The sequence below is a fragment of the Phyllostomus hastatus genome, unplaced genomic scaffold (assembly GCF_019186645.2).
Source record: "Phyllostomus hastatus isolate PE091 unplaced genomic scaffold, TTU_PhHast_1.1 phas_scaffold_78, whole genome shotgun sequence".
In the NCBI taxonomy this organism is placed as follows: domain Eukaryota; kingdom Metazoa; phylum Chordata; class Mammalia; order Chiroptera; family Phyllostomidae; genus Phyllostomus; species Phyllostomus hastatus.
This window is the reverse complement of record NW_025334041.1, coordinates 8025072-8044120: the sequence shown is the minus strand read 5'-3', so window position 1 is coordinate 8044120 and position 19049 is coordinate 8025072. Positions and strand designations below refer to the sequence as shown.

Sequence of the window (19049 nt, the reverse complement as noted above, 5' to 3'; positions counted from 1 at the left end):
CTCACAACTGTAAACCTCCTTTTGCCCCCACCCTGCGTTTATGTATGTAATGCATTTTATTTGCTGTTTTTTAACCCCCCAAATTTTTACATTATAGACAAGTTTAAATATATACTAAGTAAGTGGATAGTATAATGAACTCCCTTGTACCCAGTGCTCAGCTTCAACAATTACCAACATTCTGCCATGCTTCCTTTTTTATACCTCCACCTCCTTTATTTTAAATTTATTTTTTAAGATAAAATTTACATACATTGGGAGGCACAAACCTTAATGGTACAGTTTCAACAAATAGATACACCTGTGTAACCCATGGCTCTCTCAAGTTACAGAACGTATCCATCACCAGAATTTTTCTGGGTCCTTTTCCAGTTAATAACTCCCTTCTCCCCTGCTTCCGGGTAACCACTATTCACACTTTTTTTGGTAATAGATACGTGTTGCTTATTCTGGCACTTCATGTTAATGGAATTACGCAGTATGCACTTTTTAATATCTGTCTTATTTTGGTCAATATATTTTTAAACATTATTTTTTGTTGCATGTAACAGCGATTATTTTTTTATTGCTTAGTAGTGTTCCATTTCATGAATATACCATAATTAATTGTCTTTTCTTCTGTATAAGCCTTTTTTCGGGCATACATTATCAGTTATCTTAGATAAATAATTAGGAGTAAAATTTCTAGGCCAAAGGGTTGATACATGTTTAATCTTACAAGAAGCCACGAAAGGTTTTTGCAAAGTAGGGGACCTACTTTAGATTCCCGCCAAGGACATGTGAGCCCTCTGGTTGCCCCACATCCTCTCCAGCAGTTAGACTGACTTCTAAACAGGAAGGTGAAGGCAGCGTGGAGGAAGGGTGGAGGAGACAGGCGCGGAATCCATGCTGCTCACGAGAACCACGTAAGAAGCCCTTTCAGCCCAGGGCACGCAGGCGAACTGAGCCGCGAAGGACAGTGGAAGAGCGGCGCATGCGTACGGTCAGGTACGGTATCTCTCTGCAGCTACTCTGAGGTTCAGAACACTCAGGGACTGGGGAGAGTTGAGCGTGAACCAACCTCCAAGTTCTACTAACATCATCTCCTTGTGCACCGGACACATCAGCATTAATTCAGATTTCAGAAACAGTTGTCGAAGAACAGACCGTATTTCGGTGTCCAGCTTAAGCTTTATTTCCACCGTCAAGATTTCCCCCATCTCCCTGGCTAGCAGTGGCTTTCCTACTTCTGAACAGTGAAGTACTTTCTGCTTGTCTTGGGTACTTATGTCTTCTACCCCATGTTACACTTGTCAGGGTGCATTTCATATTCTTTTATGGGAGTGTGGTGTCTTTGAGATAATTTTTGATTTTCAATTCCATTTATCTGTGTGCTCTATAGCACTTCAGATGGTGTTTGAAAATAGTTGATGAATGAATGCATGAGTGAACAAATGAATGAACGAAATACAGTGGAGAAATGAGAGGTAAACAGTAAATAAAACAGAACCTAGAACCAAACTGTGCACCCCCTTTTTGCTTTCTGTTTCAGTGTTAGCTCAGTGAGGGCATTAAAGACCCCAAAGCTGGTTTAACCATCAGAACAATTACAATTGAGGTTTTTCCAGCATGAAAATTATTTCTCTTTTGTTTAAGACATACTTGTCTTCACAAGAACTAACCTGAAAGCCCCATCCCTGTTAGATTCTGTGGTTAGTCATTAACAGTCATTAATCTACTTTATAATGCAGATAATTTTAACAATTGATAACTCGCATCCAAAGAGATCTTAGTTTTTTTCTAAATGTACAATGTTGGAACCTGCTGATAATAGCGTCTTCCAAGTGGCTGTCTGATATGCTTTTGCTACTGAATTCCAAACAGGTGTGTCAGCTGGTTTCCCCTCAATCAGAGGGAACAGGAAATACCCATAATCACTTTGTATTTAACTTTGTAGATTGAAGGGAAATATTCATAGGACATTTTGCGTAGAATTGGCCTCTTCTTTTCCTTTTCTTTCTTATTTTCTGTATTTCATTTCTGACTATTTATGCATTGTGCTAAGAAAAATAATGGAGAAAACCCTTCTGTGGTTTATTTAACATACAATTTAGTTAAATGTAAACTCATTGTGTAAAAAGCACTTTCTATTTGTTGACTACACAGTCTACTCTGAAAAACCATTCTGCGTGAAGAGTCACCTGCTGCCTTCTGAGGGCAGCCGTGTGGGGATGCAGAGGTTCGGGTCTGGAGCCAGGAAGCCTGGCTCTCTGTGGCTTCGCGTGTCATCTGCCGGTAACCACGATTGATTATTCCGTCTTACCTGGGAGCCGGGTTCATTCCTGTGTTTCCACAGTGGAGGCACTCAGTGCTTTTCCTCACCAGTGATTGGGGATTAAATGAGACGATGTGGCTTTACCTTCTAACTAGGTTTTGATGTCTCCCCTTTTCTCCATTCCTCTCATCTCCGCCTGGGCCCCCACCTCCCCTCCCCTGCACTTACTGTACTCCCCCCACCTGGAGTGGTCTCTCCGCGCTGCAGTCCGAGGGGTTCTTTGTAAGATGAATCTGATCATGTTATTTCTCACTCCTATACTTAAAACCCTTTTGTGATTTCCTATTGCTTGAGGACAAAATTCACTCTTTTTAATAGTTTACGTGGGTCTGTGTGATTTAACCCAATTTCTTGGCCCCATCTTGACCCACTCCCCCCGTGACTTTCTTTGTTCCAGTGTCCCGGGCTTCTTTATTTCACTGAGTGTTTAATACATCGTCTTGTCTTGGAAATACAGAAAGGCTGCAGGGGGAACAGGTCTGAGCCGGGCAGGAGGAGCCAGGATCAGGAACTCAGTGGCAGCCACGTTCAGCTTTAGATGCCCGTTGGCCCGGCACGTGGGGAGCAGTGGAGTGGGCTGCTGCCCATCCATGGCTGGACTTGGGGGGCGAAGTTTGTCTGCAGGTGTAAACATGGGAGACGGCCCGCCGAAAGGGGTGTTTAAAGTCACGAGACTGAATGAGTTCACTAAGACCAGAGCCATCTTCCTTCGGTCTACCTGTTTTTCACCCGAGGGTCTGCTTCTGGGAGGATGCAGCCTTTGCGTCCTCTGCCCCGTGAAGCCGTGTGCAGTTTTCTCGTGCACGGTTATGCACTCTCTGCCTGCCGTGCTGATGGCACCTGCATGTGATGTTGCAGTTGCTATTTTTTTTAAAGCGCAAGTTTACCTTTACAACTAGACCAGTTTGTTAGGGGCAAGACCATGTTTTATTTGCCTTTGCGGCTTCTGTTATTGCGTGATGGTGGGACGAATCAAAATACATTCGAGTGACCAAGCCCAGCGTGGTGGGGCTGAGAGGGGGCTCAAGGAGAGGGCCGTGGAATCGTGTGCTCCTTTCCCAGGCAGGGTAAAAATTGCATGAACTAAATATTGTTTAAGTTTTCAAGAGTTTTTGATTACGGATATATAATAATAAAATCCAAACTTACAGTTTGACTTAAAATATTTCTATTTTGTGTAAAAAGCAGTTGAGCAAGAAGACATTTGATTGAGTGCATTTCTTTTAATTTATTTTTAAAACAATTGCTCATTCGTTTTGTTGTATTGGCAAACAAAAGAAACTGTTCATTTTTTAAAGTCTCTTGTAAGCTGTATTTTAAATATTTTCAGGTTGTATATTTTATAGCTTGGCCTTGTCAGAAAGAGAGAATTAGATAAACATTTTAGTGCTGTAGATTATTTAAACTCTAAGTCGACAATTTAAATTCGGTATGTGGGGATGGAAAATGGAACATATTTTTTTCTTATGAAGACAAAATAGTTTTTTATCTTACTTTGTAAGAACTGTAAGACATGATTAAAAATAGCTCGTAATCTCACTAACCAGAGGACTCACCATTTTGTTAGCATTCAGGGTTTTTTTTTCCTGGTCTGTGTTTTATACCTGTATTTTATAAAATTAGGATAAAATGTTTATACAGTAGTATTTTGGTTTTTCACTTAATATTTATTTTTTTTACTATTTTTTCTGAGAGCAGATATTTTGTAAGACGTGATTGTTTATTGCCTTCTAAACATTCTATTATAGCTGTATCATGATTAAAAAATATTTCGCCTTTTTCTTATCATTTAGTTGCTTTTAAAATTTTCTTAATAACTGTGAAAGGAGGTTACTGTATAAAAGACAATGAGCATTTTTAAGTCTTTTGATATGTATTTCTAAAATGTTCTCTGAAAGGATTTTTAACAAATTTACATTCCCGTTGAAAGTGTGTGAGAATTTCTATCTCCATGTACCTTCTGTAACAGTGGGGCTGATTTTTAAATGCAGTTTTTGCTAGTTTGAGATATTAAATAATCAAATATAGCTTTTTAAAGTATATATTTTATTGATTTTGGAATTTTTAAAATCCATTTATTATTTTTAATGTGAATTGTACATTTCTTTTGACCTTTTTATTTTCAGGTATAATCTTATTTTCATTGTTTTGTAAGAGTTCTTTACATATTAGCTGAAATACTTCAAATTGATTTTACAGGTCGAAAACAGTTGAATATTCTTAACTTCATATGGTTTAACTTAAATTATGTGTTTTATGTTGGTTGCCAATGTTTTCCCAGTTTGCCTTTGGTTCTTTTTGCCACGTTGTTTTTTAAAAGCATATAATAAGTTTAAATTATTGTTGTGGTTTGGTCTAGAGATCTTTTCCTTTGTAGTTTCCTCTATAGCTTTCTTGCAGCGAAAGTTCTTTCCATCCCAAGGGCAGATAAATATTTTTGTAGTTTCATATTTTTAAATTTAACTTTTAAAATCCAGCCGGAGTTTTGTTTGAATGTACTATTAAGGCAGGGATCTGTTTAGTGAGTGATAAAACAATTACTTTCAGATTCCTGAGCAAACACTATTGTTGAATGTCATGTCTCATTGCTAAAAATCACAGAACTGTTGTGTGTCCTGTGCACATAACATCTGTGACCTCGGTTCTTGGTGAAATACTGGTGTCCTGGGTTAGCGGGTGGGCTTCAAGGATCGGCAGTAATCCAGAGACCTTAATGCTGGCGATGTGAACTCTGCTTTCATGGTGTAAGGAGCGCGGTTCACAGTCCTCCGTCTGCTCGATGGCTTCTTGCAGCAGGAAATCCTGTCACAGCTCACAGAACCTGCCTCCCACATTAACTCGTACGGACGATATTGTTAAATAAAGTGTTCTTGAAGTAGAAAGGCTTGACCATCTTAAGAATGTTTTACTTTTCCTCTTCATACTTAAGTTGGGCTTTACTTTAAGGATGATATATATTTTTAAAGATTTTATTTATTTATTTATTTATTTATTTATTTATTTTAGAGAGGGAAGGGAGGAGAGAGAGAGAGAGAGAGAAACATCAATGTGCGGTTGCTGGGGGTCATGGCCTGCAACCCAGGCATGTGCCCTGACTGGGAATCAAACCTGCGATACTTTGGTTCTTATCCCGCGCTCAATCCACTGAGCTATGCCAGCCAGGGCCCTAAAGATGATATATTTTAAAGTTTGCCCTTTGCACAAGACTCCAAGAGACAACGTGACTTACTAAGCCGTGCTGCAGGCCTGAGTCTCGGTGCCCGCCCCACACAGGGCCTTCAGACACAAGTCCCGAGGACTCATTCTGGAGTTGTCGGCGCTCATTGCAGGGTTACTGTGGGGCAGAGCGTGCAGTGTAAGTGGGTTCATCTCTGGTCTGCATTTCTGTTATTTGATTTAAATTATATGCAGTGGTTCTTATGCTTTTGACATTCGGTGAGTCCTTTCAGTAAGGCGGGGGACTCTGGCTCCTCCTTTTTTCCATTTGGGTACCTCAAGCACCAGTAAAGAGTGTTTTTGAGTGTATGTATTTCTGTTCAAACTCTTCCTTTCTGAACTCAGAAACTTAACAGGTTCAGATAAATTCTTAGATAAATCCCTTGTTGCTATGCTATCTAAAACAGTGGGACAAAACTGATTCAGTAATGAGCTGTGCAACTCAGTGACCCAATAAATTTGCGAAGTGAAGGATGCTGGGATTAGGCCATGCAAGGTTTCCTGCATTATGGAGCACTCCGAGGGTGAGGATGAAGTGGAAAAACCCTTCTGGGTTCAAAGGACTGATGATCCTACCTCCCCGAGAAGCCAGCCAAAGACCTGCCCCTAGTGTCCCAGAGTGTCTGAGGATTCATGTCATTGGGTCCCTAGACCTGTGAGGGGCTGCGTGGAATGGGGAACCCACTACAGGGACCACTTCGAGGGGCAGAGCGTTTGCCCTGGTGAAGTGGGCTTGTCCTGGCTAGAGGTTAGCATCTCCATGACCACTAGGGGGCTTCCGTTGCCCGCAAAGGAAGGGCCAAGCCCCCAGGTACTGTGGTGTTGCTCTTCACACTTTATTTCAAGAACAAAATTTCATTTGGGGAGTATTTGTTTTCTGAGATAGATCGACAGAGCCAATTCATAAAAATTAAAGACCTTTGAGAGTCCTCTAGTCTTACCTTCTCACTTTGGAGATGAAGAATATGTAGGAAGGCTTCTCTAAGTTGACTCGCTGTCTAGTGGCAGAGTCAGAGTTAGAAGCCAAGTCTCTCACCCACTCCGAGTGTAGTTCTTTAGCTGTCGAGTCAGTGATGTAACTCTCTGTTCTATTTCTCTGAGGTTACCCCACAGGGCAAGGTGGCACAGGTTGCGCCTGAGCTCTGGAGAAAGCCTGTACGGGCGTCACAGTGAAGGCAGGCGGTACAGGGGTGCTGGGCCACCTGATGAGAAGGCTGGGACAGTGTGGCGTCCACTCTCCGTGCAGTCGGGGCATGAGAGTGACTCAGTTTTGGGGAGTTTTAAGAATTCTTATTTATTCTGAATAAGGCCTAGACCCTTATATAACGTATCCTTTTTCTTCAGATGAATAGCAAGAATTAAAAAAAAATTCTTTTTCTCTAAATTATGTTTATGATTTTCATTAAAATTTAACCTTTAGAACAGAGTTGATAACCCTTTTTCTTCGTAAACAAAATCCGTGGTCACTGGAAACTGTAAAAACATCAGGCAAACAAACTCATTATGTATCAGCTCAGAATGACTTACGACAATGTGGAGTGTTTTTTCTTCTGGGAAAACTATGGAGGAAGCAAATAGTGTTCATTTCAAGTACTGTTAATAGCAAATTCAGCACAACTTACGACTTCTGTTTTTAAAAATCGTGGGCTAAATTTTTGATTTCTATGTCATGGCGAGATTCCCGAGCAGAGCAGAGCTGAGGAGTCTGAGGGAAGGCAGAGGGAGTGAAGGGACGGGGAGGGGGGATCGTCGGGACACGCAGATGGTGGAGAAGGGGCTGCCGCATGGGGAAATGGGGTGCTTCCACCTAAGAGGGAAGGGAGGGGGAGGAGCGTGCGTGAAGGAGGTGGTTGGTGGCCCTGGGGAAGCAGAGCAGACACGAGTCCCACGGGCAGAGAGGAGGAAAAGGAGGAGGGCAGGAGTGCGTTTCTCTTCACGTCCTCCCGGGGTCCACTCCGCCACCCTCCTCGCCGTTCCCCTTCACAGTCCTGCCTTGGCTCCCGGGCCTCACCCTGGCCTTCGGCCGGCCAGCAGCCCAGCTCTGGGTCCACTGTGGCTCCCCAAGTGGTGTTCGCGTGCTCAGCATGAATCTGCCAAGTGGGAGCCGGAGAGAGGAGGAAAAGATGCAGTACTTGAACGACGGAATACTACTCAGCCGTGAAAAAGGAGAAAATTTTACCCTTTGTGACAGTATGGATGGACCTGGAGAACATTACACTAGCTGAAATCAGCCAGTCAGGGAAAGACAGATACCATATGATCTCACTCATGTGTGGAATCTAAAGAAACAAACTGACCTAACAAGCAAAACAGAGAGAGACTCGTTGATAGGGAGCAGATGACAGCTAAGTGGGTGGTGGGGGGCCGGGAGGAGAGAGGATGGAGGGATGGAGCAAGAAGGGAAAAAGACTCCTGGACATGGACAACAGTGTGGGGGTTGCTGCGGGGAAGGAGCATAAGGGAACTAAATGGTAATGGAAAAATACAATAAAAATTAAATAAAGAAACAAAGATACGATAATAGAAAAAGCTCTTGAAGCATGGTTTGCCATGTAGTTAGGTCCCCAAAATGGCAGCTGTTAAAATAATTGTTAAAGTGTTTTTTTTCCCCTTTGATAAATCAGAACATTGGGAATGCTTCTGTAAATATAAATCATGTTTGAAACATTTGAGTTGAGAGTTGGATGTGGAACTTTAGAAATAGATATGTCATATTCTTAATGGTATATTGAAGCTTAATTGAATAAAAGTGTAGTTGCTCAAGTCTACATCCACTGACAAATTTAATGATGTCTTCTTTTCTCTGCTTTATTGTAGTGATTTAAAGGGAGTGATCGTCACTCTGAGTGACGATGGCCACTTGCAGTGTTCGTACCTGGGGACAGACCCCTCTTTGTTCCAAGCCCCGAAGGTTGAATCTAGAGAACTGAACTATGATGCACTTGACGCAGAGTTGAAAGAACTTCAGAGAATCATCAGAGATGTTAACAAATCACAAGGTATCTCATTTGAAGCTTTTTATTATTTGATTTTCCTGTTCATTGTAGAATTCACATTATTGTGTATGTGGGTAACGTTTTGTACGTATGAATTAATTTTCTCCTCCAGGCTTAATTAAAGTCATAGTTGAAAAAACTGTGCAGCTCTTTAGCACACAAGGTCTTTGTGCTCAGTTTGTATTTTGTAGCTTCTGAAAAATACGTCCTGTTTAAGATACTGGTTTTGCCAGTGTCCCTTTTGCAGGGACAGTGCTATCGAGTTTTTTTCTTTGTACTCTAAAAAAACAACAAGAACTTCTTTGGGTAGTGGCTTCAGGCCTTGATTCTTATTAAAGTTCAGAGTGGCCATTTATTAACTTCTAATATACCTGAAAAAAAGTGTTAGTTGCTCTTTTTAAAAGAAACCAAAGCAGTACATGAGTTGCCACTTTGTTACTAAAAATGTGGTCATTTATAGCTTAGTAATATACTTTATGCTTGTAGTTAATTAGCCGTCCAAATGGAGGGCAGCCTGTGGTGTGCTGATTTCTAATGACTCAAGAGACTGATGATGTTTTCGGTTCCTGAGTTTTGGATAACTCAGTATTATCTGACGTTGGGATTCACAGGGGTATAATTTTATTGTAAATTAAAAGGAGAAATAAAACACCAGTCCTGAAGTTTGAGTTGGACATGTGAAAAGCATTACTTTAAGTTTCCTTCTCAGGGTCAGGTAAAAAGTATTTTTTTAATGAGAGAAAATATGGACTATTTTCACATAAAAGAAATGTTAAAACAAGTAGGAATAATAAAAGAAGCAGAGCATCAAAAGCCAATGAAAACAACAGAGCCAATCTTAATCCTGGTCCAATCATCTTACGAGATTTATGTATTTTTGAGTCTATATTACCAAGACAGATTCAGACGGTATTAGATAATATATATATAAATATATGAGTATTAAAGAGTAATTATTCTTTGGCTTCACACCTTCTCTTAGAAAGTTTTGAAAGCAAACCAGTGAAACTTAGGTCTTTTAAGTCGTATCTCTAATTAGTTAATTTGTTGTCAGCAGCCCCTGTCAAGTAGAGAATGGTTAAAATTGAATGTGACACATTGCAATGTGCATTTTTCCCCCATTTTTGATACTAGTGTTTTGGGATTATTGGAATTATAAGTCTCACTTTGTCATTTAAAAATATAATTGGGAAAGAGTGGCATGTATATGAAACAGGAAATTTCTAGAGTTCATTAAATAAATGTAATGTGACTTTTCACTCCAGATTTTGCCTTGAGATTTTGCTCTTTCCATAAACAATGTGCTAATGATATTTTGATTAACACTTAATTGTGTAAAATGTTTCTCAGAAAAATCCCTCGCAGCTAAAGGTTATTTTTTTGTGACCATGGCGATGCCCTTGGGTGAGAAGGTTAGGTTGTTTTCCTTGTCATCGCCTTGACCCTCTGTGTAATTTGAAATAACTGCTAATTAGGTTAGGGATGTGCCCACGGACTTGGGTGCAAAGTTCATTATTTGCGTAACCTTGGGTTTCAGTTGATATTTGAAGTTCTCTGCCCTTTCTCCACCATCATTTGGTTTTATTCCTGAAAAAGAAACAAAGAGAACCTTCTTTAAAAAGAGAGGCTTTAAAAATACTTTATTTCTGAATATGGAAAAAAATTAGTATTCTGTACTCTTATAAAACTGTGGTATATTTTTTATTAAAATACCTGTAATTATATGAAAGCACTAAATTGTTTCAGTATAGAAAATTATGAGAAGTTAAAACTCTGAACTTTTTGATGACCTCATTATTCATTTAAATGCCACTTATTTTAGTATAGCAACTTAAGATTACAAAAAAATTTCACAGTCTTGTGGGCTATGTTCAGTACTTAAAGCTTTTTTTTTTTATTTCTTCAAAGTAAGGGTTGCAGCAAAATTTAAAGCCCATTTAAATAGTACATTTTGTTGTACACATGGTGTATATTATCTACCGTAATGAAAGTGTTTTGAACCCGATTTTATGTGTGTAATGAGGAATGCATGTTGTAAGGATGAAATTACAGTAATGATTTCAGAACGGCTTATGGATTCTGAAGCGTTTCGTACTCACCTCCCTGGTGTGAACCCTGCCCAGCGTTTCTGTTCCCAGTAGTCAGCAGCGCCTGTCAGTGGGCACTTTCAAAGGTGGGGGAGTTTCCTTGTGGCACAGACAGTCGGTCAGGTTCCCTCCTTGGGGTGAGTCTGAGGGAGTGAGCACGATACTGAGCCTCCCGCCCAGCGGCGGCGCCTTCAGGAAGGGACAGAGAGCAGCGGGACGCGGGGTTGTTGTCAGAAGTCTGCATCCCAGGTGAACTACATCCAGGATAACCCAGCTGCCTCCACCACCGAGTACTGCCATCCTTTGTACTTGGAGGCCTTGTCGGAAGGGTTGTGTGGGGCTGCATGTAACAGAATACCCAACTAAAGTGGCTTGTGCTACTTTCCCGTGCAAGAGAAGGCCCTCGGCTGGCAGACCAGGGTTGGCCTGGCAGCTCCCCTGTCATCGGGGACTGCGGCTCCTTCCTGCCCGGAGCCATCTGTCGGACCAGGGTGGCTTCTGGAACTCCTGCCCCTGCATCTGCAGCTGCGTCAGCCCGCAGGAGGAGCTCCCCTGGAAGCCACACCCTGGACAGCTTTACTCACATCTCACTGGCCGCTCGAGGCTGCAAAAGAGGCTGGGAAACTTAGGGTTTAAGCCGAGCACTTTGTTGCTCAGAATAAAACTGGGCTTCTTGTAGTAAAAAAGAACTGAGGAATGGTGGCCGGGTGGGTGATGAGCAGCCGTCTGCACTCTCACTAAGGAAGTTCTGGAAATTCCTATCCCAAATATTGCAGTGTTGGCGGGCACGCCCGATGGCGATGGTAGGCAGGTCTTCTCTCCATCAGACGGCTGCTTCTCCCGTGGCGTCGGCCCGTGCTTTCCACCTTCTCAGCCCGCCACCTGCAGCGTGTGGGCCACGTTCCTCTGAGAGTCAAGGGTGGTCTCAGCAGACCCAGGCATCATGTGCAAATTCGATTTCCAGAGAAGAGACAGAGTTCTCTTGAGTCCCCGCTTTTATTGAGGAGGTTTGGCTCTCCCAGAAGCAAGTGCCAGCACCCCACCCACACCCAGCTTTTCTTCCCTCACATCTGCCAGGATGAACCCCCTGCTCGTGCCTGAAACAACAAATGGTCCGGGGAGTGAAGTCACCGTGATTGAATTTGACCAGTCCAGTGACTGTGAGATGAAGGTGGATGCGGCGACAGAATTAGGGCTCGGCCACAACGAAGGAGGGGGGAGGGTGGGTGTTGAGTGGGCAACCAACAGTCCCTCTCTCTCTCTCTCTCTCTCTCTCTCACACACACACACACACACACACGTCTGTCCGGAAAAAGTCTAGTCACTGTTAATATAAGGAGAACAGTTTGCACGACATTGGTATAAATTGGCAACCAAGGAGATTGGACTGGAATGCACATGCATGAACAATGGCAACTTCACTGACCTACTCAGTGGGGGTGGTAGATGCTGTTGAGTGAGCACGTGTCCTGTGTGGCCGTTGCATGCAAAATGAGCAAGTAGAGCAACAGATCTGCACCAAATTTTGCGTCAGGCTGTAACATTCCTCCGCAGAAACTATTCGGATGATTCAGGAGGCTTTCGGGGATGATGCAATGAGTGCAGCGCAAATGAAAGTGTGGCTCAGATGCTTCAGAGATGGTTGAGAATCTAGTGAAAGTGACAGGAAGTTCGTTCTGGAAGGCCTGCAACAAGCAAAACACCCGAGATTGTTGAACATGTACGGGCTGCAATCTGACAGGGCAAGAACTAGAAGCTGATCTGGGGATTCTAAAAACTTCTGCATCTGAGATTTTGATGCAGGATCTTGGCATGAAATGTGTCGTGGCAAAATTCATTCCGTGGCTTCTGCTACCAGAGCGGGAGGTACATCGCGCTGCAGTCGCCAATGACATCATTCAAACTGCCACCGATGAACCAGACTTCCTCAAGGTCATAATGCTGGGAGAAGCACGTGAAGTCCCAAGGTGCCTGCTCTGAAGGGGACTGAGGTGTCATTGTCCCCTGTACAATGTTTCTTGCATCTTCTGCAATAAATGCCTCTATCTTTCATCTTATGTGGCTGGATTCTTCCTGGACAAACCTCATCCGCACATGCACACACTCGTACTGTGTGAATATCATTTATGTTCCTTATTTAGGATCTCTGTCACTTGTTCATACTATCCTATTCACCATAGACATTTTTTAAATTGTGGAACTTGAAGTTGTGACACTAACATGAATGTGGTGAAGAGAATTCAGACAGCACTAATAGGGCAAACTGCAGGTCCTCCTCTGTGAGGTTTTTGACAGGGAACCTTTATCAAGAGCATTTGTGCGTTCTTGAAGGAGATGTTCATGGTTATATAACCACATACTAGACACATTGTGCTGCATCTTCTGTGCCTTGCTTTTTCACTAATAGGCATATCTCGGAGTCTTTCTTATCAGTATGTAAAGATGAACAGCTCTCTTATTTATAGCTTAGACCATTGCTCAGCACAGATACACCATAATTTTGTTAGCTGTTTCCCTGTTGACAGAAATACAGAGATTCAGGTTGTTTGGTTTTTGTTCCCAATAAGTACGAGCAGCAGAGGATTCCCTGGGCATGTCTGTGAACTGGCTGTGACTGTCACAGTGTAAGTCATACAGGTCCTGCGACCTGACAGTTCTGCTCCCCAGCTGTAGAATGACTTGCCTTCCAACGTACTTCCCTTCAAACCAGCTTCCCTTCGGAAGGACTGTACTGATTTGGGCTCCTGCCAGCAGTTAAGGAGAAGGCATCAAAATTCCCAACACTGATCAGTCAGTAGGTCCCATCTTAGCTAATATCTTTGGGGGAAGAGACAGCTTTGCTTTGAAGTATGGTAGAGGGGACAGAATTAACATCAAGCTTCTAATTCTGTAATGTATTAGTTTTTTAAACTTGTATGGGTATGGGGTTATTTTTTGACTTACAGTATAGATAACCCTTAACTATACAGCAGGTTTTACTTGATGATTAAATGTCTTTTCTTTTTCTGTTTTCAAATTACAGGTGTCTGGCCCATGACCGAGAGGGAAGATGACCTGAAAATCTCCGTCATGGTTTCTCCTAACTTGGACTCCGTGTCTGTAGGTGTATTTGCAGACTTTAAAAGGGTTTGTGATTGTAGTGGACTTGGGTGAATTGGGGCCAAAATGTATTGGTTTAAATTATGTGCCTTCAGAAAGAAACTTTAGGGAGGGAGGATGACAACTTTTAATCTTCGTTATTTTCTAGAAATACACATTTATAGCCTCTTAGTGTGGTAAGGAGTTCCTTAGGCAGATTTCTGCCCCCCAAAAGGAGAGGGGGACCAGTAGAAGAGATTCTCACCATTATTCTGAATCTATTTTTTTTTAAGTTTAACTTTTTCAGTACCAGAATATTGAGATAGTTCTAATCCAGATGAATAACACTGACCCCACAAGACTTTTGTTGAAGGTTTAGTGACGTAATGTTCACGAAAGGCCCAGCTCAGGGTTTGTGAGTGTGCGGCCTTTCATACATTATGGTGGTTGTGAAGGGGGAGGAGATGAAGAGTAAACAGTTGGGCCGGGGATCATTTTTCCCTCTATTTCTGTCCGTGTGTCCCAGGGCGAGGTATTTAGTTTTCTTAGTCTCAGTTTTCTCATCTGGAAAATGAGAATGGTAGTAGAATCTCTTAGGTTGAATTGTTATGATAATTAACCAGTATCATCACCATCAGCACCATCACCACCACCTCCTACATTTCGCTACCTGTGTCCTTCACCACCGTTACCTTAGTGCTTATCACACACGAGTACTCAACATATACTTGCTCCGAGAATGAATGAATGAAGCTGAGAAACAGGAAGGATGAAAGGGGGGTTGTCCTTGGTTCTATCGCCCCATCTCCTTGTAAGCACTTGTTAGATTATGACTGGTTGTGTCTCACTGCCTGCCGTTTGGGCAAAATCTATGTGTTTATCTGTGTTCCTACCAAAGGCTGATCGATTTAGACAAGGGATCAAATTCACTGCTTTTATGTAGTTGGAGTTCACGTCATGTAATTTTGCTAAGGAAGTGATTTTAATATCTAGGTATCAGAGCATAATATAGTAAGTAGTTGTCATAAATGTTCAAAGGTTAGTTTTAGTATGAACAGCCAACCCCAGTTGTGATAAAAACCACGTTAACGTGGCCGTGGCATGGACAGTTGCGTACACTTACAGGAATAGGACCGTGCGTGAAAGAAGCATTCACCAGCCGCGCCACGGAGTAGAGGCACTGTCTGAAACGCTGCCCGCTCCGCGCACGCCGCGTCTCACTCCGCCTGAAGGGCGCAGTCCGAGTGGGACATTTCTGCTCCGTTAGCCGACAAACGTACACACGTTTTCTTGCCTTGGGAATGATCCTTTTTTTCCTCTGGGCCACTTGTTAATTTTTTTTTAGATTCTCTTAAACATAGGCTTTTTGGAATGAGGAATTGCCTTTCTGTTCTCTAGCAACTTTTGGTCTTTGTAGGAAAAGGCTTATGTAACGGCGCTATATTGTAATGTATGTTCCCCTGCTGTCAATCTGGAGTAATATTTCCTTTCAGCTAGGTGTCTCTTTCCAGCTTCGTTTTCCCTCTCGCTCATTTTTCCTTCTTAAGAGAGTCTTGAGAGTGTAGCCTTCATTCCACTGGAAAACATGAGACCAGCGACTCATGTGGCTCTGGTATAGCCACGTGTCTTTGTGTAGCCGTTTCCCTCTGGCTCCACTTCTACTTCCCGAAGGACTGCTGTCCTCGAAGTCCCTCGGTGTTTAGACGATGGGTTGAAAAGAGTAGGAAACAGGAGATGTCTGTGTCTTTTCTAGGTCTCTGGACAGCTAAAGTAAAGCATTTCCTGGATTCAAAGTACTACTAGAGCAGAAAGCCTGGCTTAACATTTGATTTTGAATCATTAATATGAAAGCACACATCTACAAAACAGTGCAATTTCTATTAGAATGGGGTCTTTTAGAGAGGAGGCGAGCATTCGGTCCTATCGTCCTGCATGCGAAGTTGGATTCGAGTTCATATGTGATTTCGTAGCGAGTCATAAATAGAATTTGGATCTCCCAGCTCTTGACTGTGCCGGTGCCCATTATATCATAGCGGTCTCCATTGCTTAGATGTGGCTTAATTTTTCCTGGTGAAAACATTTCAAATAGGTTAAGTTAAAGTACAGTGGGTCCATTCACTGGCTGGATAGAGGTTTTAGGACCTGAGTGGTTCCCCAGGTATTCGTTTGGGTATTACTAGAAAATACGTTACCCCTTCGTTTGATTCTGCCACAGAGTGAGACTTTTTCTCTAAATCTACCAGTCTAAAAAATAAGTTATAAATTGTAAGGAAATGTTTGCTCTATGATATTATACTCTAAATTCTTTGACAGGTAGAGCCAGGTAGCCTGGGCCGATGCTCCAAGAGTAACTAGTTTATCATATGAGCTAGTGGAAAAAAAAGTCTCACTCCTACCTTTATTCTGTTTGCTAGGGGAAAGGGTGCTCAATATTTATATTATTAGTTATGTGTCTTAGTTACATGTTCATACTGTTAGTCGGAATTAAACATTCCTTTGTCGAGTTAAAAATAAAATGGCCTAAAAGAATGGCATAATGTTTATCTGAGAAATGCAGGGTGGCCTTCTATATAATATAAAGGATGTGTTACTAGAATTAATTAGTTTCAACACTTAAGTAAATTTGGCAATGGAGTAGCTTGATAATAAAATATGTGACTTTGGGGGGCGGGAGGGTGGGTGTCTGAATATTATTAGCTCGTGACTTTCTAGATGAAGACATTCAAAAAGTCACACTGACTCTCTGAGTCTGTCACTAGGGTGATAAATCCTTTACAGTTGTTTTTTCCCGGCTTCCGTGGTGAGAGGTATGGATTGCACCTGGGTTTTCACTCATTGTTTCCTTCCTTTCTTCTCTGTGTTTGCAGCAAGCTCCTGACGCTGAGGTGGGAACTGACCTTGTCCCTTCAGTCACGGTGAAGGTATTGTACCGTGGTTCTAGACTGTAACATGCAGACAGTATTACACATTTTGTCACATTTGTCACCCTATAAATAACCTTTGGAAATGTCAAACACACACTTGATATTTCCACCATTTCCTCAGCCTTGGGGGGTGAATCAATAACCTTCATTGTTTTTCTACAAATACAACACTGATCATTGCATTCATAGCAATGTGCAAGTAATACAAACAATTGTTATGACTTATTCTTATTTAAATGTGTTACATGATCCAGGATCTTTTTTTCTAAATACAACATGAACATTAAAGTATGCTGAAGTGTGTCATCACCACAGACCAACCAGTTGATGGAAGCATCGTGTATATACTGGGGAATTATGTGAATGCTAATAATATCTTTCTTCCATGTATCATTATATGTGGGTTGGGAAAGAATTTCCAGTCATCTATCTGCCATAATATTAGCTTTTAAGGGGTATATTTATAGCAAGAACATATGAAATGAAGAAGCCACAAAGTAGAGTAGTGACAAATTGATAGTCCTAAAAAAACAGAGGATGAACGATGTGGTTTTGGTTAAAAGTTTTGGTCCTGTCATTGTAGAATGTTAGACGAGAACTCAAATGTAGAACCCTCTTAAGGCATTTAGATTAAAGTGTGGTAATCAGTCAGCACACTATTAAGCTGAAAATATTTATCACTGCCCAGTCCTCGGAGCCAGGAAAAGTTGTGGATCTTGGCGATTCACTTAGTTAAAACTTGGACCGGGCTTCACATTTTCTTAGATTATGGGTTGCTGTCCTTGGAGAAGCTTGACAGAGCACCAGGCTTTACCAATTGTGTTCGCTTGCCCTGGCCCAGCGGGTGGCCCTGGTGTGGGGATCTGTGGTCGACGCTGAAGGGAGCCCAATCTTTTAACAGTTTCCTAAGCTAATTTTTTTGGCTTCTTGCCACTGGAAACAAGGGTGGTCTTTCCCCAGTCTTCCCGCCCCTATTCAATCAAAGGCTCTATCTCATTAATACTTCTGAGTCTGGAAAAGCGTTAGTGGCAAGAAATCAAACGCTTAAGGAAAAAAAAACCTGCCCAGTTCCAGGAATGATCTATAGACTTTTGTGTGGGGGACCCTTTTTTTATATCTATCTACTGATATTGTTCAGACACATACACATAGTGATTCAGGCACACAGTATAAATTGTGAAAAAGTCTTGTCGCTAAACCAGATAGCGTTGCTCACGTTAATCCCCGCCCCCAGCTACTACTTGTTGCTGTAAGTAAACACACCTTTCTGTCCCATGAAGTTCTTAGTCTTTCATGTGTAATAGCTGCCTTAAAATGATGGCATGGCACTACTGGAGAATTCTCTTTCATTAGTGCAGTTTACTATATTTGAGAATGACTAAGTCGTTCCTAACTCCCTTCCTCATTGCCACTGGAAGAGCTCAAGAAAGAAGGCAACACACAAGGGTTGCACCAAGTCAGCTGGACGGATGCGGCAGACACAATGACTTCCTGATTCTGTCTGACAGTTTCTGTACACATTTCTGCTATAAGTCGCTCCTTATAGCCTTTTAGAGCAGCGGCAGCCAAGATATATAACCATGCAAGTTTCCATCATAATAAATCCTGTTAATTGAGAAAATGTTTCCATCCGTTCCAATGGGCGAAGACGTGGCTGCCTTGAGTATGTGCGCGTGATGTGAGAGTGGTTGTTCGTACCTGGCCTTTGGAGTCGCAGTTTTATATCTAGGATAAAATTTGGTATTATATTCCCTAAAGATCATGTTTCATTTTGTCAGAAGCGGAAAATAGCATGGAAAATTCTTTTATTAATGTTTTATATTTTTCCCTCAATATTTTATAATTATTTTTTCTCTTAAAATACGAGGTTTGTGATCTAGCCAAGTCTTTAACTCCTTTTTTGGCTCAAACACAACTCTTCTTTGTTACTGTAGTTATTTTCCTCACACATCTTCTTGATTCACTTTCGAAAGTGCCTAGCCCATTGTTAGGGTCCAGTAAATCCGTGTATGTGTATGAGAGCTGTTGTAAGTGCACATCTCAGCCAGATGCAGACACTTGTGTGACAAGGGAAAATGTGCGATCTTGTGGAAGCACACATTGTCAGGCTAGGCCGAGTCAGGTGTCTGCTCCCTTACAGGTGGCCTGTCACTCTTCAATTGGACTTTTCATTTTTGTTCCTGAAACTAAGTTTTCAGCTCTCTTGTGCATATTGACTCGAAGGTCTCGGTCATTTATTTATTTTCTTTGAACTTCTGTTTTTATTTTATTATTTATTTACTCTCATTTTTATTTTTTAAGTTATATTTTATTGATTATGGTATTGCAGTTGTCCCAATTTTTCTGCCTTTGCTCCCCTCCACCCAGCACCACCCACTCATTCAGGCACTCCCCCCACCATCGTTCGTGTCCACGGGTCATGTGGACAGGCTCT

The 19049-nt window shown here is 41.9% G+C and overlaps 1 protein-coding gene across 2 annotated transcripts in view; it reads left to right on the top strand.

Annotated features, from left to right (window-relative positions):
• BBS9 (Bardet-Biedl syndrome 9) overlaps positions 1–19049 on the top strand; it is a 340657-nt gene that overhangs the window by 128024 nt on the left and 193584 nt on the right. For both annotated transcript variants that reach the window (XM_045827319.1, XM_045827320.1), the window contains 3 exons: positions 8348–8529; positions 13636–13712; positions 16559–16612. In XM_045827319.1, coding sequence (XP_045683275.1) covers positions 8348–8529; positions 13636–13712; positions 16559–16612 — 313 coding nt within the window. The remainder of the gene's footprint in view (positions 1–8347; positions 8530–13635; positions 13713–16558; positions 16613–19049) is intronic.